Source organism: Leuresthes tenuis, unplaced genomic scaffold (genome assembly GCF_036924035.1).
Source record: "Leuresthes tenuis unplaced genomic scaffold, fLeuTen1.0.hap1 SCAF_8, whole genome shotgun sequence".
In the NCBI taxonomy this organism is placed as follows: domain Eukaryota; kingdom Metazoa; phylum Chordata; class Actinopteri; order Atheriniformes; family Atherinopsidae; genus Leuresthes; species Leuresthes tenuis.
The window spans coordinates 18,690,683-18,715,037 of record NW_027325362.1 but is presented as its reverse complement, the minus strand read 5'-3'; the positions used below and the strand labels follow the sequence as shown (position 1 = coordinate 18,715,037).

The following is a 24,355-nucleotide window of genomic DNA, read 5'->3' as shown; positions in this document are numbered from 1 at the left end:
CAATGCTAGTTATGTAAAAGATAACTTAGCTAACCTGTTGTACTTAAGACAAAATAGTATTAGCTATACACATTATTCATTAATAATAGAGTCTCACAAGAACCTGGTACATAGCCGAAAACTGTCTCATGGACTAACAAATCAAATTCAGGATAAAACCTATTGTAAGAATGAATGAAAATGAGAGACAGAGCCAGGATGGAAGGTGCTGTTTTAAAATATGATGCCAGCTCTCACAAAATGAATCCTTTGCTGAGAGAAGATGAACACTGATCATTAGTATGACAGGCTGCTTTAATTTTCAGAACAAATGGCTGGCGTTATTTGCATTCATGCATGTTTGGATGACAATTCCTTTTCCTCCTTTTTCAGGTAAAGAGGAGCCTGGTGATGAAGAGGAGTGTGACAATGGTAATGTAGCTCTACGGACCATTAAAACGTGTTCTCTGCTTCTCAGCTCTACCAATGTATCTTGATGTCATTTGTCATCAGAAATAGAATTTTATATTTACCCCTGTTCAATCTTCTCTACGCCCCTGTTCAGCCTTTCCATCCTGTATGCCACTTCTCCAACAAAAAAAAGTTCTGTTATCACACAAGCTTGGAAGAAAGAAATCCCTCAATTATGTATGGTTTTAGAAGTGACATTCTTTCTCGCTTCTTTTTTTGTCACTTAATTTATGCATGTCTTTGTGGTTCCATTGCTCTCATACTGCAGTACAAAGACAAAGCTGCACAAAGAGATGGAATGAAAAGGCTTTTTGAGGTGATATCGAAAGCCATGTCAATTCATCTCCAGGCAGTAGGACTGAACCCAGATTTTTCTTTCCACTCTCGTGAATTCCTTTTCTGTTTCTAGATGCTGGGCTAAATGAAGATGTAGAGATGGCGAGTCAAAACCCAGGTACAGTTTCACGTCAAAACTCCAGCACCACCATTGGTGTGATTACATGTGATTGTCAGCGTGTGCAGATTGCCACTACTTTACACATCACTTACTGAGAAGGAAGAAGCGCATGAAACTGGCTCTTATCTTGAAAGGAGGTGGAAATTGTTGAACCTTTGCGCAGCTTCTTGCTCTGGTTTTCACTTTAGCTCAGAGTTTAAAGCTCTAACATGGGCAGTCTCGTTAGCAACAGAGGAATAACGAAACAAAGCCTAAACAAAACTCTAAATCCATCTGTATAACACATCCTAAGACTAATGATGTGTTTTGTTGTGCTCCCACCAAGATTCGTAAGTGAACTGCAGGAGTATGTGTGTCGGTGTGTGTGAATGTGTGTGTGAGTGTGTATTTGTGTGCGTGTGTTACAAATTGGCAACCATTAACTTGGAGCTGGAGCGATTTCTCTTTTCCGAATATCTTCTATGCTGCTGGTATATAATTAAGATTCTGAATTTGCATACTAGCAGCAAGCAGTGCCTCATCTCTCTTCTGTTTTTGTTTTATTCAAATCCCATCCCATTGACAGTGATTTGACAGATATAGCCTCTCTCAACATGAATTTTGTAGATATCCTATGAGCAAGTACAAGCATATGCTGCCCTGGGATGTTATCCAAGACCCATTACTTTCTCATGAGACATAAACAGACAGTTTGGAGCTAGGTAGACCAAAGATATACAGTTAAAAACAACACCTGCGAGATAATTCAGCAGAATTATGGGTGTGTGCATTGCAGATCAAAACCAGACACTGTAGATCAATATCATGTTTAATTATATGTGGTCTTAGTTACTTTGTGAAATAATGAATTTGTGCAGAGACTAAAATCAACCCAATTATGTGGACCATATTATTCACATTTCATTTGCATTACTCCTCTTACACACGTTTTGTTCTTTCATTACTAGTATTATACATATTTGAGCTCTAGGACTATATCGTTACCTTTAAACCACAAATGTCAGGTCCAACCAACTTACACTGACACTCTTTTAATACCATTCAGCAACAATCAGTGAAAAAAAAGGGTTAGAGGGTTGAATTTAAACCATCTAATACAGCAGCAAGTTCCTCAGAAAATGCTTACTTGTCTGACAGTTTCTCCTTACCATCACTCAACTTTCATTCAAACTGAAAATGAGCAGCGTGTTGGCATGAAAATGTTTTTTAGGAGATTTCTGTCAGCAGTGATGAAGTTTGGGTTTGTTTTCTGTCACATGTTGCAAGGATTTAATGTGAAGGTTTTGACTTTCTGTGCCTGAGTTAATCATTTTCATTTTTGTGTGTGTCTAGACGAAAATCCACCTAAAGTGGAGCCAAATCAAGAACAGTGTGACGATGAACATGAAAACCAAGACAAAGGAGAAGACATAGACACAGACAAGAAAGATAACGGTGAAGAGAAAGGCAACGACAACAATGATGATGAAGACAAAGGTATACTCCTAAGGGCAGATTTGGATTGTCAGAGAGTCAAAACTTATTACAGAAATGAAAAAGTAAAGCTCCACAGGCTTGAGTAGGCACCGCCTTCCACTGCACATCAGCTCTTCCTCAGCTCTGTTTTTGTTTTAACTGATAATCTTGAGAAAGACTTGAAAATCTATGGTGAGAGCATTTCATTGGACAGAAAATTTGTTATATGTCCCTTGTGTAGGATTTTCATGATAAGGAAATTAAATTTTCACTGAAAACCCACTGGACAACTTTTTTTTTCTCATTATTTGATTCAGCTGTACATGGAATGAATAGTTCAACTGGATACAGTAGTTAAACAATGCATTTGATATTTTGGGGGACTTTAATGTGTCCCCCAATAGACTGTTTTTATCATTTCACACTAAACACTGGGAATGCTATATAGCTCGGGTTCAGTAGAGTTTTACAGGTCAGATATGAACACCGTGTTCTCTCAGTAGAGCCTTACAGTCCACAGCACATGCACACACCAGGAAACACTAACAAGGGTGATCTGATTGAAAACATGGCAGGTCAAGCTACTTCTTCCAAACATGCGAGTGATTCTTCACAACACCAGACAACATTACACGAGTGTCAACAAAGACATGTCATGCGACTGCAACAAATATCACAGTATAGCTTCCTTTTTCCAGCAGAGGAAGAGCAACCTGCTGCAAAGATGGAAGATGACGACACAGCAAAGTCCACTGTGGAGATGGAAGGTAAGATCTGATTTGCTTGGATTTGATTTGAATTGATTTAGAGTCTTTATGAGTGACTTTCTATCAATGTGATTTTCTTGTCCTGTTTGATGCATGTTTATATGGTTGTATTGGATTAGTATGGTCAGCCTTGTTTTTCTTGTGTGCTGTTAGTAACAATAGTTTCTCCTGGAATCAATCTCAGCCCATCTAAAGTCTACTTCATCACCCATGTAATATCACTCAGTGCAGGAAACACTAAGAACTGCAGGGAGCCTCAGGTGGCAAAACACATCTCAGGGTGCCATGATGAAAAACAGCCAATCAGCAGATTCTATCAATGTTACCATTATAGCTCTATAGAATAGGCATTTTTCTTTTCTTGGAAGATTTCATCATGAAAGTGATCGATTTATCAGTCATAAAATGACTAGTATTTATGTTTTTTAAAGATGTGTTGAATGACCAGTTTCTGTCTTGGTTGTTGTAGAGTACCTGCACCCTGTGTAAAAATTGTATTTGTCTTGTGAGGTAATGGCAAAAAAAACATGGTTGTCCTGTGCCCAGTTTAGCAGTGATATAGCATAGCATTATATTATCAGGACTATAACAACTGTGCTGCCATTCAAAAGGGTTGTACCTTTTATTGTAAACAGGCCAGGGATACCGTTTGTTACACTTCAGCACATAAGAATTGTGCAACAGAGTGGCCTAAAGTGGCATAAAGTTAATTGTTTTGTTATAAAAAAGTTGCATCGTAAATAGTCTTTTGTCAACAAATGACTTAAATAGTGTTGCATTTGATTATGGGTTTAATATTGTTGATATTTTCCATGTTTTTCTTTTCTCTCTCAGCCCATGCATATCTGTCTATATTTACCCCTCATTTTTTGTGGTTTCTCATATATTAAGTGCACTCCCTTGAGCATTTAAGGTTCAAATTCTGAACCCCAGCAATCTCTTTTCCACCACTGCACTAACACAAAGGTCTGAGTCACACTCTAACATCCATTTCTCTTTCTCTTTAACTGACATTCAATTAATTTTGAGTGAGAGTGAACATTCCTGATAGATCTGAGATAGCCCTCTCCAGCCTCCCAGAAAGCCAGTGGAATATATCCTACAAAGACTACAGGCTTTTCTTTACTGGAAAGCGTTACTGCAGCCTGTTGACTGTGTCTTGCTTGAGCCTGTCACTGTCTGTCACTGTCTTGTATATCATGAGCTGTGTGCTGTGTGGCAGGACTGTCAGGCTGTAAACAGTGGTGTCAGTCCTGATTGCAGGCAGATTGCATTTTGTATAGAGAAGCAGGGCCGTGGACAGACTGCAGACCTAAACTGTCTCAGATATTGAATCTCATGCAGGCCAATACAGCATGGCTTAGCCATGTGTAACCAGCTATTCACAGGACTAGACCAAATGATTCCTGAGCCAATACCTTTTATTAAAAATAATAACTCTAATCAAGCTGCCTACTTGTGGCCATAGAGGTTAAATGTGCCTCATTGAAATAAGTAAGAAAAAGCATCACAATGATGGGAGAAATGGGTAAGGAATCAAGGTGAATATGAAGTTGCTGGACACATTGACACACATGCATAGGCCTCCTTATGAGTGTGGGATTTGTAGTACTTGCATTTGATAGATAGATAGATAGATAGATAGATAGATAGATAGATAGATAGATAGATAGATAGATAGATAGATAGATAGATAGATAGATAGATAGATAGATAGATAGATAGATAGATAGATAGATAGATAGATAGATAGATAGATAGATAGATAGATAGATAGATAGATAGATAGATAGATAGATAGATAGATAGATAGATAGATAGATAGATAGATAGATAGATAGATAGATAGATAGATAGATAGATAGATAGATAGATAGATAAAAAGGCCTTCTGTCCTAGCAATTAGATAAACACAGAATTGTTATTGAGGTCTTGGGGGCCTCACACCAGGGCCAGCATTGTGTGGTAAACACCAGCCAATAACAACGTGCATTTTTTAAGGATAAAAACCTCCGTTTAGATTGTTGTCCACTTCATTCACTCTGTTTGAACGATGAAGAAGACCTACACACATAAACTAATTTAGCAGAACACAAACTCTCACATATAATCCAGCAATGCAGCAGCCACCCACACAGGTGTTCACTGGTGTGGGTGTGTTTATTTGTGCCTTCGAACAAAACCCCTTTGAATTCATTGACTGTTCTTATTTTCTCTGGCTCATTGACTGATTGTGGAGGTGCCTAGTTTAAATGCTGTTCTTGAAAATGTGATCAAAATATGTGACATATCTTCAATATGATATTTGTCCAAATGAGGACTGTTGCATTTATCTTTCTTTCAAATTCTCAAGTGAATGTAAAGTGGTTAGTGGATTAGTAGTCAATACGACCAAAGAGCTAAAGATTTTTTGTCTATGCGTGAGTAAAACATTAAAACATTTGGCATATTTGAACTCTTCAGAGAGGTAATGTACTGCTCCTTCAACCACATTTTGATTCATCTCCAACAGCAGTGCAGCAGCACAAACAACACTGCATTTAAATCCAAGCAGAAAGCTGCAAGCAAAGGAGGCTGAAGGCAATATGCTTTTTACTGGATCAAATGTGTGTTGACAAAATTACTTTAATGGAAAAAAAGGTTTACATTTGATCAAAGTACCGCTCAAAAATTGGAAAATTGTTGCAATAGCTGTAGTTAGTCTTTATTTTAGCCCTATGAGAGAACTCTCTCTCTCAGCTTAGGTCCAGCTTGTGTTTATCAGCTTATATCTGTCTTTACGTATCCCCAATTTTCCTGTGGCTTCTCACTTCTCAAATTTTGAAAATGCCACAACAGAAAGACTCTGTTATCGCAGCAGAACCTACAACAAAAGCTGACTTAGACCCCATAAAATTGTTCACAAATCACTATTTCTTGATAAAACGTTGACCTATGTGGTCTTAGATCTTATTATATTGTTATTATATTAAAGGAAAATATCTTGGAATTCCTCTGTGTTTTGATTAAGCACCTGTCTATTAATGCCATAAGTAAATTTTCAAACAATCAGATGAATCAAGCAGAGTAACTTCGAACCAGGAGGCACTATTAGTGATTTTGATCACATCTACAACAAGCTTTTAGCTACAAGTATAGGCTAACGATTGGTCTGAACCTTTGTGTTTTGTCCACAAACAAATAGTTGGGAACGTGGCAAGATGGGCTTTCTTGTTATTGTGATGTTACAAATTTCATAAGAGTCAAGCTGCTTTGCAAAGAAAGTGGGTTACTCAGCAGTGGGAAAGGTAGAACTTCTGGCTTGACCATCATCCCTACCGGCTCTATGTTCTGGTGAAACATCAGTCGATATGATGGTGTATTAAATACCACTATATTTTCACATAGGTAAATGTTCTTTGCTGATGTATTAAGGCTTAAAACAATGTGTTTTGAAACATAAAGTGTCCTCTCTTGACCAACCTTTGAACAAAGCCCTGCCTTTCTCTCTGCAAGAAAAAAGCTGAGCAAATATTGCATGGTTTACCTCTGCTAGGTAACATCCTCATAAAAGGATTTACTCATTTTATGTCAAATCTTCCAAAGTCAAGGTGAGATTGTCAGCTAAGACACCAAGATTTTAGAAATGAGCTCAAGTCATTGCCAAATTCCTAAAAATATTGAAAAAGAATTGAAAAACAAATTTGTACCTCTTGAATATATGATGAAATATATGAAATATCATAGAGACAGATTCAGTTATTGGATATTGTTGTGAAATGCTGTGTGGACTAGTGCTTTGGGATTAGTTGTTGGACTACTTATTCAGTAGTATACATTGACTTGTAGTTTTCTAAGCAGTATTGACATACTGCCGCTGACACCGAACCAGCGACTCCGCACCTCGGGTTGTGGATGCATCTATTTCATAATAACTTGCTCGGTACCTTCTTGTTCAACATTATCCGAACAAGAGTCCTCACTGGCTAACCTCATGCTGAAAATGTCACCCTGTAGTGATTGCATATTGGAGGATTTGCAATGGCAGACAGACCATTACTGTGTTCTCAAAAAACATCCTTTATTTTTTTCCATTTGAACGTTTAAATCCACAGTTCTCAACAATGTCTGTTTGCACCCTGCTTTTTCCACACAACTTTGTTTTTCACATGTGGGAGTGTGTATCACAGCTAAGAATCTCAGTCCCTGCTCAGTAACACTAAATAATATGAAGCTAAATGAGCCAGGTTTGTTTTTTATTCTTTTTCACCGCTATCATCACTATAACATGCAATCGTAATAATCTATTCAGTCTGTATACGCTCCCGCGTCTAAAACAAAATTCTTGGATGCTGCACAAGTCATCTGCTGACGATTTTATCAAATCACACCATCTGTTGTTTACCTTGCAGGTTTGTTCGTATCTCATAAATATCTAGTTATTTCCAAGCATTTGGTCCGATTGTTCCTAATTCTGCAACTTCGATAATACAGTACATACAAACAAAAGCAATAATCTGAACAATATCTACCAATTATATTTTCTAAGTTTTCATCTCTAGAATATCTCTGTGAGGGAGGCATATGTACAAAGGATGACAGAGTTTTTGTATGTAAAGTCAGGATGCATGCTCCACTATAGGAATCATGAGGATTAAATATCGTCCTGCATAGGCAATGAGATTGTTTGCCTGATAGTTTGGATGTGATGAAGGCTCTCTAAATTGAATCAGAATCCAAGCAGCCTATATGTATGAATATTCATAATCCACTTTAAAATGAAAACGGAAGCTACATTGTTATTCTGTTTGGAATATCTATTCTGCAAGCCTTCTTTTTGTGACTTGTGAGAGTGGGCAGCTGCTTCATTGAGCTCAGTACAACACCCATAAATTAAAATAAGACTGCCTAAAGCTATGGATAAATAAATCTGAGCTGTGAACAGATATTGTTTTTCCTTCATGCAGTGTGATTTTCGTAGAGGAGTCAATAGCTATTGTCTTAGCTCCAAAGGTAAGATTTAACAGCTGCACAGATTTAATGCCATATCAGCAGCTCATCCTTCTTCCACGTCAAGTTTTTAGGAGGCTTCACCTATAAAGCATTTGCATCACTTGCAGAGCATGGAAACCTGAATAAAGGACTGTGCCTGGTTAGTGACAGTTTGCTACACTTCCAGTCAGTTCATTATATGCCTGTTATCAACAAAGCTGTTTTCAAATATGACTAAAATATAAGATTGCTCCTGTGATTTTTCATGTGCTCAATATGTTCCTTTTTATCTTCAATGCAAGTGTTCCTTTTTCTTTCTGCCTTTGCTAAAGCTGCCCTCTGGTATAGGTTGACTGTGAGATAAAAGTAGCTCATTTACTATTAGAAGAATGTGGAGTAGACAGGCAATTACTGGACAGTAGAGCCATCGCACTTAAATATTTGCACATTATTATCAGTTATACTGTCACAACATCTGCAGCATCAACAAAGACTACAAAAAACAGTTTACAGTAGTGATAATGAAAAGGCATAAAACAAAAGATCCTCATGACCAAGTATCTGCCATTGATACTGTATCACAACAATAAAACCACTTATTGTATGTTTATTTGAATTATATTGATATTAAATTTTTTATTATTTCGGCTCTTGACAGTGCTGGTACATCACAGCTCCCCTCGTGAAAAGCCAGACAGAGAAACACTTCAGTGGAGATGGACAGACTTTGCAGACCATTACAAAAGTCTAAGTCTCAACAGAGCTGAGACAAGCAACCATAACATGAGCTGACATTCACTCTGCTCCTCTCTCCTTTGATTTTTCTTTGTTTCCTTTTCTGTCTTCAGGCCTGCTGTGGTGTTAAAAACCTCAAATCAACTCCACTTCATCATCACTGTCCAAGTTGCCATTTGTTTATTGTCATTTGATTGTCTTCGCTCCAGAGATTTTTGTCTTCAAATGTTTCCCTGACCTGGTGGTCAGGTTGTATTGATGGCTCTGACTGCTTTATTTGGCAGAGTGAGTGCACGCCAACCGCTCAAAGCTCAGTGTATGTGAAGCTCTGAGCTGAAAGCCCAGCAGAATCCACAAGTGCCATATGGTGTGCAGCCATGTGCTCATAACGCCTTAGTTTTTTGCCCTCTAAGATACACAAACAATAAACTAATGCTCTAAAATAGAGGCACAAATCCCCTTTAAACAACTGTCTTGGGAATTAATTGTAGTCTCTCTGTTATGTTATTTGGGGAATATTATTGATTTTTATGTATTTAGCTTCCTCAGAGAAACGGCTTGAATGTAACAGAACAGCAAGCCGACACAAATGGTTCTTCGACAGCTTTGCCACTGCCAATGTGAAGGTACACACTATCACCACACAGGAAACCCGTATGGTTTCTCTCTACTGTAAAAGAATTAACAACAAACAGTGGGATTTCTTTTTAATCCTCTGCAAATCAAAGGGTGTTTTTTCTTTTCGTCTTTTTGGCTACTTGAATAATTTATTGAATTCACTGGTATGTTCCACTTTGAATTAGTTATTGCTGAAATGCACTCTGCATTTATGCTTGCTTGTCTGCAGCAGCGAAAAGGATTTCACGCTTAACTTAATTGGTTGTTTTGTGCCCTTTTGTCTTGGTCTTTTGTGAGCAATGGGGTACTGGCGATGTAAATCTAATTCAGGGGAGAAACGAACACTTCCTGTAGCGAGGAGTTGTCGGCACACGATTAACTTTTGGCATAACACTGTATTCTGTAACACTTTGTGACTCCTTAGGGAGCAGGCTGCCACCGGCTGAAGACACTGGGCTATGCTTCTTATACTGACTGTGAGAGTAAAGTAATAACTACACCAGTGACAGCCATGCTGAGACACTGTGCCTTAGTGCCATGAGTGGACACCCACAATCTGATCATTGTCCGTAATAGTTCAGCTTTTATAGCTGAATTTCATGTCGCTTTTCCCCCTCAGCACTGAACTCCATTTCACCCTTTCAGCCATTTCTTTGACTTGCTTTGGTAATTTTCGGCCACACAGTTACTGTATTATCCGGTCTCCTGTAGATTTTATGATGAGTACAATTAGGAATATTTCACTGCAGTCTGTTGAGAGATGGAATGGATACACAAAATGTGTGGTTTACTATGTACCTCGTTTTTCAGATTAGTTTGAGCAATTTTTACTACCACATAAAAAGAAATACATATGTTAATGTACTGGATCTTTCGCCACATTAGACAATGGTGGCTAATGCCACTCATCTGCCATTATGTCAAAATGAAAAGAAAAAAACAAAGGTTGTTACTGCTCCATCATAAATCTTTGTATTCAGAATTAAACAAGTGTAACGTATTATATAGAATATATCTCATTTAACAGTTTAACCAGCACAAAGTAACGTTGATTTCTGTTTTTCAAACACTGCCAACATAGACACAATACAATTATAGTTACAATCAATAGTGTGAAGCATTTATACAGCAAAGAAAGAAAATATACGAGAATTTGAAGAAAAACTGGAAACAGCACAAAGTAATGTTTTCAGTAAGACTGTTGAATGAACACGGATGGTACTGGCTTGTTGTTACTATGGTGACTAATGAAGTTCCCGCTGGACTGACAGTGATGTCGAGCTTGATTTTTTTTTCCCCTTTCTTTGTTTGTTTAAACACTCTTTTGCAATTCATATATTATTCCAGATGGCACCCTCCATCTCCATTTCATAATGTCTTTCTTTTGATGAGAAACACAGGATTCTGGTCACTTAGCTGCTGAGACTAGATCAACAATGTGCATACCGTCCATTATGTTGGTCACCTCTGGCCCAGAGGCCCGCTTCAAAGAGATGGAGCTGCATCTAACAGGATACTAGGGACACTCTTCTCTGTTCTGCTTTGAAGCCCCTCTTTTGATCAGCTCTCTTCTCCTGTCTCTACTCACAGTTTGGTTCACAATAATGGCAAATGAACCAATTCTGAGCACAGGCAGAATTTGTCAGCCAGCAACAAATGTGCTTTTGAAAAGTCTGAAACATATTTTAGTCACAGACACACCCAAGTATAAAAACACACACAGACAGAAAATACATTGTTTGAGTGATGTGTATTATCTGTATGGCTTGCCTGAGGAAGATTTGATGGTAGAGCTACTTTAGTTAGAAATAAACTAAGGAGAGATACAGACAACGGTGTTCTTTGACACTTTGACATGGCAGCTGGGATTTGAAGCCTTCAACCTTTTGGATTTCAAAAATCAGTGTGCTTGACCCACTAGTTTTTTTTTAAATGCAAAACCAGAACAATAACTTGCGACTAGTGTAAAAAGTGATTTTGTTTGTTTGTTTTTTGGCTTGCTGCTTGTCAAAAAAATCATAGTTGGTAAATGTGTCACATTTCAAATGCATTACTTTTGCTATGCTTAAAAGGTCACTTTAAAATACATCACAGAAAGTGGCACAGCTCTGTGAGTAGAGAAATAAAAACATAGAAAGAGTGTGGCTTCATTAAAGGCTGATGCAAAGTCTTAACTGTCTACGCTTAAGATCTCCATCAGTCCCAAACTCCACCATGGACGCATATACATGGTTCTTCTGTTAGGCGATCGATCAGGCTGCTCTCTCTGTGACCTTTCGCTGATAGACCGTTACTCTGTTAGGGTTCTTGGTTACGCTGCAGTCTAGACACGCACTTTGATTGTATTGACTAGTTCAATCCATGATCTACTGTGAAAAACCTTGAGCTGCCCAAAAAAAGACATCACTTCATAACTGCAAATCAATGCATAACTGCAAAGCTGCCAGTGTCCAGTAGCACACAAACATCAATGTATTCCTCTGCAAACATGCTGGCTTCACATCTCCTGCAGCTGTGGTGTGTCCCATTTTAATGTCTCACAGTTGTTAGCCACATTACCTAGTGTCAGATTCGCTGCTCCCTCTGCAACAGTCTGTGCCTTGATATAGCAAACCACAAAAGGTATTGAAAACAGCATCGGGCAGCTGCTTGCAGCAGGCCCTCTAGCAGCGCAAGGGGAGTCTAAAGATTATGTAAAGTACTTCAGAGAGTGATGAGAGAGGAGCAGGCCACCACTGACAGCAGGTTTAGCAGGTATGTAGGTCACACAGGGGGAGGCCTCTTTTGCATTATTACCTTCCATGTCTATTTTTGTGTTGTCTTCTTCTCTCACTTCTTCACTTAATAAGTTAGTCAGTTACTCCTTTCATCTCTGTGCATCTCAGTGCTCTGGCTCTTTTTTATCTCCTGCTCTCTGACACACCACAGTGACTATCTAACACTACCTTGCATGGAGTTGGGAATAAGAAATGACTTAAAAGAAAGATTACAAGTGATAGACATTGCTAACGGAATCTAGTCTTTGTTTCACATAGAGCACAGTCTTATGGTCTCGCTAATGGTCATTTTTCCCTTTATTTTTGCCAGCATTTGTTGTCAGTTATACCCTGTTTATCTCCTTCTATCACACACTTCACTCTAATCATCTTCCCTTTTCTCCAAGTAGTGGCTTAACCCCAAAGCAGATGGTGTCCTGTTTTCTTTTCACTCATTCAGAGTACTTTGTGTTTTCTCATCTTGTCAGGCATGGCCCAGGCCTATGTAATGAGTTTGGGCCTTTTCAGTGTGTTTAGAGGACCCTGACCCAACTTGGAGCCGCCCCACCACCGCCACCACTGCAATGTTACCCAAACCCACAGGGGAGCACAATGCTACTTAGTGTCCACAACCCCTTGGCCTTTTCTTAGGAAGAAGAAAGACAGAATATTAATGAAGACTCTTGGCTTTTCAGGAGAGGGGCGGTCACAGTGTTTACTGAACAGGCTTGTTTTCATCTCCCTAGCCCTGCAGGTCACAGCTCAGTGCTCTTTAATTGGCTCAGATTGTCAGACAGTGTTCTATCTCAGAGGAAAGAAAACTCTGGCTATCAAATGCTGCCCCCCCTGCTCAAAAAATCCTTTTTCCTCACTGTTTTGAGAGAGGCAGCTCAGGCAGTTAAGCTATTTCCACAAGCCTGCACTACAAATTTAACATTACCATATGAAAATGGGCTGCTTTCCACATTTACCAGCTCATTAGTTCTTTTGGTTGGACACTTGTTGAGATCCACCCACTCTTGTTTTGCTTGAGCTGGGATATCTTTGATTATCTTTGTAGTAGGCGTATCAGGCCCAAAGCTATTAGTCCATGTAAAGTTCAATGAGGGGTTCTTTGATACTTGTTTAATAAACATGGCCAAATACAGACCAGACCTGAGTCCTTTGTAGACCACCCAGTTTACATTCTGAAATAAGTCTTGAGCTAATCTCCTGAAAGAAATAGAGCTTCAGCAGATACTGGTACCGACCCTGACGTTATCCTACTTTATTTTCTCAAGATGAATTGCTGTTGAGAAACCAAGCCCTCCCCCCCAGATGCTTTATAAAATGCACAAAAAACAAAGATTCAGCTAACAGAAAACAGAAATACTGAACACATTCAGTGAAAGAGATTCAGTCAGTAAATGGACCTTTTACCAAACGTAAAAAAGTTGGAGACTGATGGTTTTCAGTAGTTCCTACACTGAGATTCTGGTGGGTTATGTTCTTTGTTTGAGTGCGAGCAGCTGGACACCTGTGGGATCTCCCAGAGATCAGACCTCCAAGACCTGTTCAAACAGAGCACACCAGCCGGCCACACCACGGTTTAGGGATCAAATACACTGTAGAAATTCTCCTGGGGAACCGGCACTGCAGGGCACAGACACCTCTAAACCTCCACACCTCCATCGATTCTTTTTTCCCTCCATTCTTCCACTGCTCCAGAAGAGGAGTTGAATAAAAGTCAGTGAAATGTCCTGTGGCTGAGGGACAAAGAGAACCCCCTGTTCTGCCCAAGGCTCTTGTCTGGAACATTAAGCAGAGCCGGTTCCCAAGCTGCTGTGTGAGTGACCCTCTGGGACTGCCTCCATTGTGGGCTGACTGGGCTGGAATGGAAAGACCATTAAAAGAACTGCTGGCGATTGTGACAAATACTCTTTGATTACGATGAGAAATAATGAGGGAACTTATCACACAGAAGCTACAGCTAATCAAATATCTGTTAATTATTCATATAGTACTTTCAAATCTTCACCTGCCATTGCTGTCCAGTTCAAATATATTTTCTCCGATGACTGAATATTGTGCTGCAGTACACTATTGCTGACCAACAAAATGCTAACTACCTCTTGTCTAATAAATGAATGGAAGGTGGGGGTTGTAATTTTCTGCTTGTCTGCATACAAGGGTGACTTATGCCCAACTCTCGTCCTTCCCCTCCCTTCTCCTCTGTGTGCAAATGTTAGCACGTTCATATTTTCCTATCCTCCATTTTGATGGGATTTCTCTTCAGGATGTTTTAGATAACCTCTGAAAGAATGAAGTGATTAGAAATGTTTTTGATTATGAAATGTTTGCAAACAATGATTTCCAAACATGGGTGACCTCTGTTCTCTACTAAATGAATCTGTCTCGATCTCTGTATCTCCAAAAAGTGACGATATCAAGCCAGATCACAGTGAAAGTCTCACTTTTGATGGGTTTGCCTCCATGAAGCAATGTAGGCCTGTTTACAGTCTTCAGAAAATTCTATATTTATTCTGCATATAAATATTTATAGAAAGGGTCCCAGCTTTAAGAAACATCAATGTAACGTCCTCCCAGTTTCCTGTTGAGGAGTTCAAATCAGTCTGCTGTTTTTCTCTTCTCTCTCTGGCCTCTGCGTCTTGTGTCTCCTTCACCAGAACCTTGACAGAAGCCAAGTCCCCCCCCCCCCCCCATCTTGTTTATGTATTTACCGCAGAACTCTCCTATCCTTTTCTAAATGATAGCCCCTCAGCTCTCAGCACACAGAAGCCATATTAGAGAGCAAGACAAGACAGAACAACGTCTCCACGCCCTCGAAGCTTCAGGCATGCAGAGGGAGGCTGGGGCCACAATCAACAGAAATTCTGTTGTTTTTTTTGTTTTGATGATATTAGAGGGGGAGGATGCTACCTTAGCACTGAGATGATATTGTTATTACCTGGGAGGCACAAAGTAAGAAGCATTTGAAATGAGGCCAGTGCTTAAGTGATCTCCTTTCACAACACTCAAGTTATTGTAGCTCGTATTATGATGATGCCTTCGATCAAAAGGTAAACAAATGAGGGCCGAGACTGTTGTTGTGTCATCCATTCCTTTAGTCAGCAGTCCTTTAGTTCCAGTGGTGTCTGCATGAGGAAAAATTCATTCCAAAGTGTTTTAGATTAAACACAGATAAATGTATTTTTGCTATAGATAGCAGTCTCCAGACAAATTGACACAAAGGGAAATGCACTGTTACCCACAAGGTTTCTATGTGCCTTCAAGAGCCTCACAGCCTGGCATGTGTATTCAGACCTGCAAATTACAACCAGGAACCTCCTTTCCTCCAAGTAATTCAGTGACTTCAGTGACTGCAGACTTGTAGCTATGAATATACAAAACAATGACATCCTTTTGAATTTCACCCATTCTTCTATCATGCCTAAGCAGTAGTATTTGTTTACATTATTACAAGACTGCCTGGGGAGAGCAGTTATATTTCTGGTGTGTTTTGTTTGGGTGAATGTTGTTGCAAAGGAGGAAGTGTGGAGGTTTGCTCAGGGAGTGACGATGAAGGAGTTGTGAGACTTCAGAGGTAACAAGCAGGATAGAAGGGGAGAAGGATGTTTGTAGAGGAGGATCTCAGGCTGCCTTGTGGGGACAGGAGTCTGTAATTCATTTTGCATGAGTCTCTCTCCTATCTTGCCTTTGAATTGATCTTTTTGTGAAGTTTAACTCTTTAGGAAGGCACTGAAATTCCAGGTATGACAGATAAAGCATTGAGACAAAGTCTGATACTCTTCGGTCTGAGAATGATCTATGTCTCTAAGCAAAAAGTAATAATAATAATTTGCAACCTTGTTTTTACTTTAAACAACAAGCAGTTTAATCTTGGTCAGTGAATGAACTGACTTTAAAGATAGATGACATCAATATGTGCTCTTGTTTACAGATTTATCTGAGATTAACTCTGAGATTAACACTGGCACCAGCAATGGAGGTGAGTAGAAATCATGGTCGTCTACATGAAATGGATTGCTGTTTACTCACAGACACACTACCTGCTGTCTGCTACCCACATCCTCTCCATCTTTTCTTGCATCTTACTCACCGACATCCATAAACGCATCATAGTGCATATTAACATTCTGGATATATATTAGATGCACTTGAACCTCAGTCATAACATACATCAGAAGCCAGTGCTGTGATATATATAGTCTTGTGAATGTTTAGAAAAACACTACAATTACATTTTGAGATGTTAACATCGAGCTCAGTCCTTACTTCAGACAGTTCTTGTTAGTGACAAGGTAACTATAAAATCTCTCAGCTTGAGTCACAAGCTTGGCAAAGCAGAGGCAAAGGTAAGTTGATGTTTTTCAGCACAAGATGATGGGCAGCAGATTGCTGGGTTTTCATTGCCTGTAGACTTTTTTTTTAAACTGATTTTCTCTTCTCTAGAGGAGATGAAAGACTCTTTTGAGGGCTCAGAAGAACCTGATTCCACTCTACCCAAAGGTAAGGACATGGAGGAAGCACTCACATTTTCTCAGAGGCTTATCCAATACACATCTCTATTTTTAAGTGGGATCTTATTAGTGTCCACAGCTGCTAAATTAAAATTCACCTCTTTCTGAGAATCTTCAGCTCTGTGCAGCCAAGTGTTACCCAGTTTCACCCTCCTCGTCTGCGATTTTCCCCCGTCTGTCTTCATCTTCTTGTCTCTGTGGGGTCAGACAGCAGGCAGGCAGTTTGTTCATGCCCCTCCAGGGCCAAATGCATTTGTAAATCTACTCTAGCCATTTCAGGTCTACAACTATAACCCTGATATTTTGCTATATAAGTGTCAGCACGTCTTTAGAGATTGAGTGTGATGAATTACCTGCAAACTCAACCATCAGACATTTAATAAATCAGCTGTGCAATGCATATTATTTTAACATACAGCCACCACAGACTGTAGGGACAATAATCGTGCCAATAAATCATATTTGATAAGGATACTACTCTGTTGTTATTCTAAGGTCTCTATTGAGGTGTAGGGGTAATAAGACGGCACAGAATTTGAATGTTGACGACATCTATAGAGAGTGCTTTGAATTTCTATGACTGCAATTGTTCTATAGAGTTGTTCAGCCAAAAAAACAAATTAAAATTTGGGCAAAGCAGAGTTTCTGGGTAGAAATAAATTCATTAAGCAACTGCTATGAACAGATTGTTGGGGTTGGATAAATAGGACAAACTAGCAGCGTATGAAATAAGTTGGCAGAGCGACACAGGTTGATGTAGAAAGGAGAAAGCTTAAACAACGCCTGACAAAGTGCCAGGACTGAAAAAGCTTGTTGTCGAACAACCGTGAGTATCAGGGTATGATTAGGGAGTTGGTCAGCACATAGTGTGCTTTTGAATTAGCGAGAGTACGACGTTAAAGAATAACAAAGGACTGCCCTCTGTTCTGAACATAGCTAATAGGTAATGGGCTATTTTATTTTCACAAAAGAGTCATGTTATCCTTCAGGGTGAAGTATGAGTAGAAAAATAGAGGTGCCTGCAACGCATAATTTCTTGTTCATCTAGGAGCAAAAACTGACCAAAGTGGTTCAACAGAGCATATATATCACTGCTCTTAATTTGGATTTACAGAGTGGTGCTATAACTTCAACTTCATAAACATTCCTCTTAGCAAAAGGGATTAGGGCTGCTTTTTCACTCATTTTCAGAATCACTCTGGTTATGTTGAATATCTTTTTATGTGCCCATTTGAAACCTGAACTTTCCCTCTAACACTCAACGTTCGACATGTGATTTAACGTGGTAAAATGTAGAAAAAAGCATCTTTTTAAACAACATGCAACAATTTCTTCAAACATTTGTTGACATATTACAACATTTTATACATGTGACTAATTGACACTTTATACACTGAAGCTCAACTTTATAACTTCAGTTTCAGAACATTTGAACTATGTGTAAATATCATCCCTTTAACTTTCAGTTTCAGTAGTTAGTTGGACAACAAGGCAAACGTCATTTCTCTTGTGCCCACTCTGAAAATAACAGTCACATTTATTCTAGTTCTACAGCTAAACATTATTACATAATGCGATCTAGGGATGATCCAGTCTATTAATTATTTATGCCTTTGGTCTTGAAAGAAAAAAATGAAAGAAAAAAGCTAAGTAAAAGATTCTTAGTTTAAAATTCCTCATGATGGCAAAAAGCTGCAAAACCACACCATCTCATTTATTGGTTATTAAAACAAGTAATAAGACACAGTATTTAGCTGTAAGTGTTAAAGCATTCTTACATCCTATATTTGTTTTTTTTTATCCAGACCCTGCTGAGAAGAAAGAATGACCGACTAAGGGAAAAAACAGTCAACCTCATCTGACAGCCAGTAAACTGTGCGAAGGCCTACCACACTGGTATCAGAATGGCCCATGTCAGTATGGGCTCTGACGCTGGCCCAGGACATCCAGTAACTCACAAGATGCTCACATTCCCACCTTTACTTAGCCCCCCACACACACACTTTGTTAGGAAACCATTCATTCCTGGAGTATGTATGTACTGTATATGTATGTATGTATGTACAAAACCTTACTATAGGACTTTAACATATCAGCCAGAAAAGATGAGCCATACCTCACTGTGTGTTAGAGTCATACTTAATTTTGCCAGCAGGGTGCAATGAGATAAACCAGGTTCAAATCTCTTTATCTGATCAAACCCACTGTGAGAGCACGATCAAGCTGTCAGAGGACAACAGCCACAGCTCCTACATGTTGAATTTCCAGGCTGGATGACGTTTAATATCGACCATGCTTTAGTTCCTACAATTCAAACACCATAGATAGTCGTCATGGCATTAAACTGTTTAATATACTGCATTTAAGGCTGTTTGGAGTGCAACACACCAACGCTTGCCCAATGTCCTCACACATTGCTGCAACATCAAGTCAAATTAGCCAAAAGCTGTCAGACAATATGCCACAGATCACTAACCCAAATGAGGATGTGAGTTTCTCTTGACAAATCAATCAGTGCTTTTTTTTCCTTCCTTATTTATTTTCCATTTCCAGTGCATGCCAGACAATTGCTTTGAATTTCACCAACATAAACGAGAACTGCAGTCTTCTTCGCTTTTGCTTGTCTCCTTTCCAGATTGTCTATAATTGTATGGAAGAAATCTGCCTTATTTCATATCAAACTACAAAATTACAATCGCAGACCTTAGGAGATGGTCCAAGTCTGAATGGTTGTATATTGCTTGCAGATGATTAGTATTTTAAGTACATCAGCTAATGGCTAACACCTGTTGTTAGTCATTTCTTGCTTTTTCCTTTGTTGATTTAATGGTTTGGGTTTCTTTTAGTTGTTGCTATGATTCATTGATTATTTTCAGTGGTGCCATACTAAAGATCAGATAAATTACAGGTCTATGAAATGATGCCTTCATACTTTGATGTTTGCTTTGCTAAACTGTAACAGAAACAACTAATAAAGTTTAAAGTGGAAGCCAAGTGTCAGCTTATAATATACCTTCTTGTGTGTCTTGTTTATACATCTGTCATGCCATACAGTATATATTTCATTCCAATAGCATCCAGTAAAGTTGCTTTTCCTGCAGTCATGTGTGAAATTAAACAACTGTAACAGAGAAATCTGTCGTGTGTCTCTGGGTAGACAGAAACAATTAGTCTGTCCTGTGATCTCCAGCATGTTCGCACTCTGGCCCTCAGGCTTTCTCTTCTATCAAATGAGACAAAATATCTGGCAGACCATCTAACCCCAAGAGTCCACCCACCCTCTGTGATACTCACTAATGGCTGGAGAACTCTGAAGATGTTTGTTATCAAAGTCAGCAGCTCATCAGAGCAGAACCCCTCTATTAAATCACACCCGGCATCTGCAACCAACATGTTGTTATCTAAACAACTTTTCAAATCTTTGGAAAATACATCCATAATTCTAAAATCCTCACATCACGGGTGGAAATATAGACATACATATTTCAAAAACGCTGTCCGAAGCTGTCTCAGTAAAGATATCAACACAAGCTTTGCAATGTGAACCCACCACACTGTTTCAGAGAAACACAAAATCTCACCTGTTCCCTCTTAATCAAACAGAAGTGGACAACAAGGAATTGACTTTGCTTATTAATCCATGTGGAAGGGAGAATTAGAAAAGATATCAAGTTTGACTGAGGACAACACAGGCTGCTGCTGTGAGCCTGAGGGGAGACAGCTTCATCAGCTGACACCCAAACTGTGCTTTAAAGTCGATGCTACTCTTTCGCTCCAAGCACAGTCCTCGTCTGCCATTAACACAAAGTTTTCAGCCTGCTGGGTTTATTATTCCTCTTCCTCTTCCACCCCTTCTTGAGTACAGTAATAAACTATGCCATAACAATATAATTTTCACAACACAATTTCTTTTTCTTTGTCAAACCCTGCTGCATACACAACACGACTTCAAGTCAACATGCTATTGGCAGCTAATGTAGCCTTGAGGAATGACAGGGAGCAGGTTGGATTAAACCACTCCACATCCACTGATTTATCCTTTTCAAACTTTTTACTCCAGCCATAGCCATCTTTGTCAAAAGCAGCATTCAGCAATTAATCAAGTTGTTTTGTCTATTTTTTGGCTCTTTTGCCTTCATTTGACAACTGACAGGAGAGGTAACAATGAAACCAACTGGAACCAAAATATGTGATTATATGGTATTTACCGGAGTATTTACTACAGTATTTGGTGACTAGAACCCCTTAAAATGTTCATGCCTGTACTGGAAAAACAAAAGCCACCGTCAGGCTTTTTTCTTTTTGTCTTTTTAAAACACAATGTTTTTCTCCTGCTGGATTAGTTGTTTAGTTTCTTACCATTTTTGGAAAACATAATTGCAAAAATCAACAAAAAGCATCAACAACAGGTTTCTCATCTGTTGGTGTGAAAAGCCATTTAAAAACACGTTTCAGCTCACTGTAACAGCTACCATGTTTGTGTTCCATTAACTTGTCACATGCCATGCAGATGTCTGAAGCGATTGTCCCTGGAATGGGGACTGTGTTAAATTTTAATGACCTCATTTAAATGTTGCCTGTCAGAGCAGTGCGTTCCCTCAACTTGAGCAGTAGGTGGTGTCAGGGGAAAACGGCTTCACTGCACAGGGTTTCTGCTTTGCTCGGGCTCCATGGCATACAAAAGACTTTAATGCTGAAATAACAAACCAGCGAATGCACAAAAACACCCTGTCGTCCTAGTTTACATCAGACATTGTTGGATTTTCTGGCTTACATCGGAGCTGTGAGGCTGAAATTGTTGACTCACATCCTTCATCACAGGCACTGTATTTTTTCCCACATTAAAGCGAACCATAAATACATGTTAGGGTATTTGTATATCTGGTAAGTAGTGTTGATTGACATGTGAGATATGTTTTTGTCAGTATCTGACAAGTCTTGTCAAGCAGCTGTGGACTGATGTGATGTGCTCCATTTATTTCATTTTCCAAAGGAAAGCTTAGTGAAGCTTTTCTTATATAAACATCTATTACCTTGTTTTCCTGCATTTTTTTTTTCAACTTTGTCCACTACTCACCCCACAAACTATCTTTCACACACGCACACCCTCCCCAACACACTGCCTGTTAACACAGCACAAGCGAATTGGAGAAAAATAATTCCAGCTCAAGCTTTAAATCCCAACGCTAGATAAGCTGTTTTTATCTGAAGTACAGTGTTTGTCCTTCATGAAAATTCATCACCCCCACAAGAGGCAAAGGCACCACTATAGGTGAACTAAGCCGAGATAAACACTCTAATTGGGATGAAAATTGACGCCCTTCATTATAGATGCCTGTCTTCAAAGCCAACAAGGGCCACTGAAATGTTGAAAGGAAATTGACTTGCAGCTTTACTTGTGCGCTTTGAACAAGTGAGAATACGCCGATTAAACCCTGCCAGCGCAAGACAGTTATGCAGATTACATTTGTTGTCTCACTAAGAAAGCATGTTTGTCTCACGCTGATGGCCCCTCATGACAAGAGAACAGAAGAGAGGGAAGATTAATGAACTAATTCTGTCTTTCACTCTCTGTTGTAGATCTAATTCTGAATTCTGAACTAATATGCTTCTTCAGGTAATATTACAAATTTTTCACCATCATTGTAGCGCAGTTACGGCAAGGTTATGACTGATCTGTATTGTACATCTGTAGAGCAGTTCTCTGATGGTTTTTCCATCATGCTGCTCAGGATAATGATATAGTTATAATTCGCAAGAGTGCCATTCACAGCTGAATTAATTTCTCAGCCGTTTTCAAAACAAAACATTGCTTACTTCAGTGCAAAATATGATATTTTACCAGGTTGTGAAACCAATAGGCATACTGCAGCTGTGTAGCAGTAAATTTTGCTGCTTTACAGGTTGAACTGCTGGTAAAATGCCGCAAGAACTGATATAAAGTCTGCTATTTAACTGGAGACCCATCAGCAAAATCTGTTGATAAACCTTAGTTAAATTGGCGCCATTAGTTGTGAATTGTCCTCATTATCCAATAGGTCAAAGCTTTTATGTTAGGAAGCAGTCTTCCGTTTGGATTACATCTAAACAAATGCAAGCAATTTGTGAGCAATATGTCCTCTTTGGGAGAGATAAAATGAAACAAGATTTAAATGATAACATTTCTCTTTAGAGTGCTAATAAACTGAGTTCAGTTGGGAGATGAATGCAGAATACTGCTCCCCTTGTTAACAAATTTACTTCAGAAAGTCATTAAAATGTTTCTATGTTGTCATTTTCAACAGGGGAAAAAAAACACCCCGGAAGCTTAATGAAAGAAAATGAAAAGCAACGGCTCTAAAATGCTCAGTAATTAATTTGGACATTAATAAACGCATTAGTCTTACTTAGCTGTAACTTTGTGAGTAGTTTGGTTATGCTGATGATCTCTCTCTCATTAAAGCAAAAATGCCACCTGGATCTGAAGCTTCCTGGGATTCAGGGAATGAATTTAAAGATGAGCAACTTTCAACCAGGGAGAAAAGCAAGGTTTTTCTTGGAGCCCTGCTGCTTTTCACAGCAGCCATCTAATACCAATGCACTTCACTACAAATACTGAACACAGTTAGAAACCAGTGGGAAGGCCAGGGTCAAGTGTTTTTCCTTAGCAGCCAAGTCAGACGTGAATAAGATTGTGTACATTATTAAAACATTTTTTGTGGAATATGTACATATGGGATTTTTTACAACCCTGTTTTCCCAAAAAATACTATATACTGTCTAAAATGTTAGTAAAAACAAAATGTAAAGATTCCTAAACCCTATATTTAATCAACAAAGAAATTTTACTGTGAGACTGGTGCACATTTATCTCTGTGTTGCATTACCTCTTCTTTCAACAATACTACGTGTTTCAGAGCTGAGGAGACCGATGTAGGGGAATATTGTACCTTTCTTGGCTGATTGAAGATTTAATCTACTCAACTGTATTTTCCATTTCATGTTTTAATTGGATGACAGGTCTGGACACGCACCCAGACTCTTTTTACAGGGCTATGCTATTGTAATGTGTACAGAATCTCTATTTTTAATAATTTATCCATGATTTCCCCCTGTAATGAAGGTCTCCATTACGTGTAGCATAATATCTGCCATATGATGACTTGTGTACAGCGAGGTAAGAAATGAGGTCACCAAACAAATTGATATTTTATTGGAAATTTAAGATGTTTTGATGGCTCCCTCTTCAGCTGGAACTGAAGAGACTTGTACTGTGGGAAGCACAGAATGTTTGGTTAAATTAACAATTCTCTGGAAATGAGGGATGATTGAATTTCCAGTGTAAGTTTCTTACCTTTTCTGTTTTCTGTTCCAGAGTGTTCGGGCTAAAAGAGTCCCTCTATACTGGAACACCCTTTTAAAGTTCCGGGTGAAATCACGTCTCCATTAAGGAGGGGGAATAACATGTTTGGGATAAAGTTAGTAAGATTTTAGAGTGCAAGGCATATTATGCAGTTGTGTTAAAACCTTTTTGATTGTAAAATATTTGTTTCTAAAATATTTGTTTGTTTTGATTTGGTGTATTTTCTTGTTTGGGGGGCTTTGTAACAAATGGACTGTTCTTTTTAGATGGTAGAGCCTGGGGAT

The 24,355-nt window shown here is 38.9% G+C and overlaps 1 protein-coding gene across 4 annotated transcripts in view; it reads left to right on the top strand.

Moving 5' to 3' along the window:
- macrod2 (mono-ADP ribosylhydrolase 2) overlaps positions 1-19,718 on the top strand; it is a 374,142-nt gene extending 354,424 nt beyond the window's left edge. For 2 of the 4 annotated variants that reach the window (XM_072391251.1, XM_072391248.1), the window contains 7 exons: positions 373-411; positions 860-904; positions 2,240-2,383; positions 3,061-3,129; positions 16,150-16,197; positions 16,662-16,718; positions 18,535-19,718. In XM_072391251.1, coding sequence (XP_072247352.1) covers positions 373-411; positions 860-904; positions 2,240-2,383; positions 3,061-3,129; positions 16,150-16,197; positions 16,662-16,718; positions 18,535-18,557 — 425 coding nt within the window. In that variant the 3' untranslated portion in view covers positions 18,558-19,718. The remainder of the gene's footprint in view (positions 1-372; positions 412-859; positions 905-2,239; positions 2,384-3,060; positions 3,130-16,149; positions 16,198-16,661; positions 16,719-18,534) is intronic. The other 2 variants (XM_072391249.1, XM_072391250.1) reach the window with 2 other exon arrangements.
- The last annotated feature ends 4,637 nt before the right edge of the window (positions 19,719-24,355 follow it).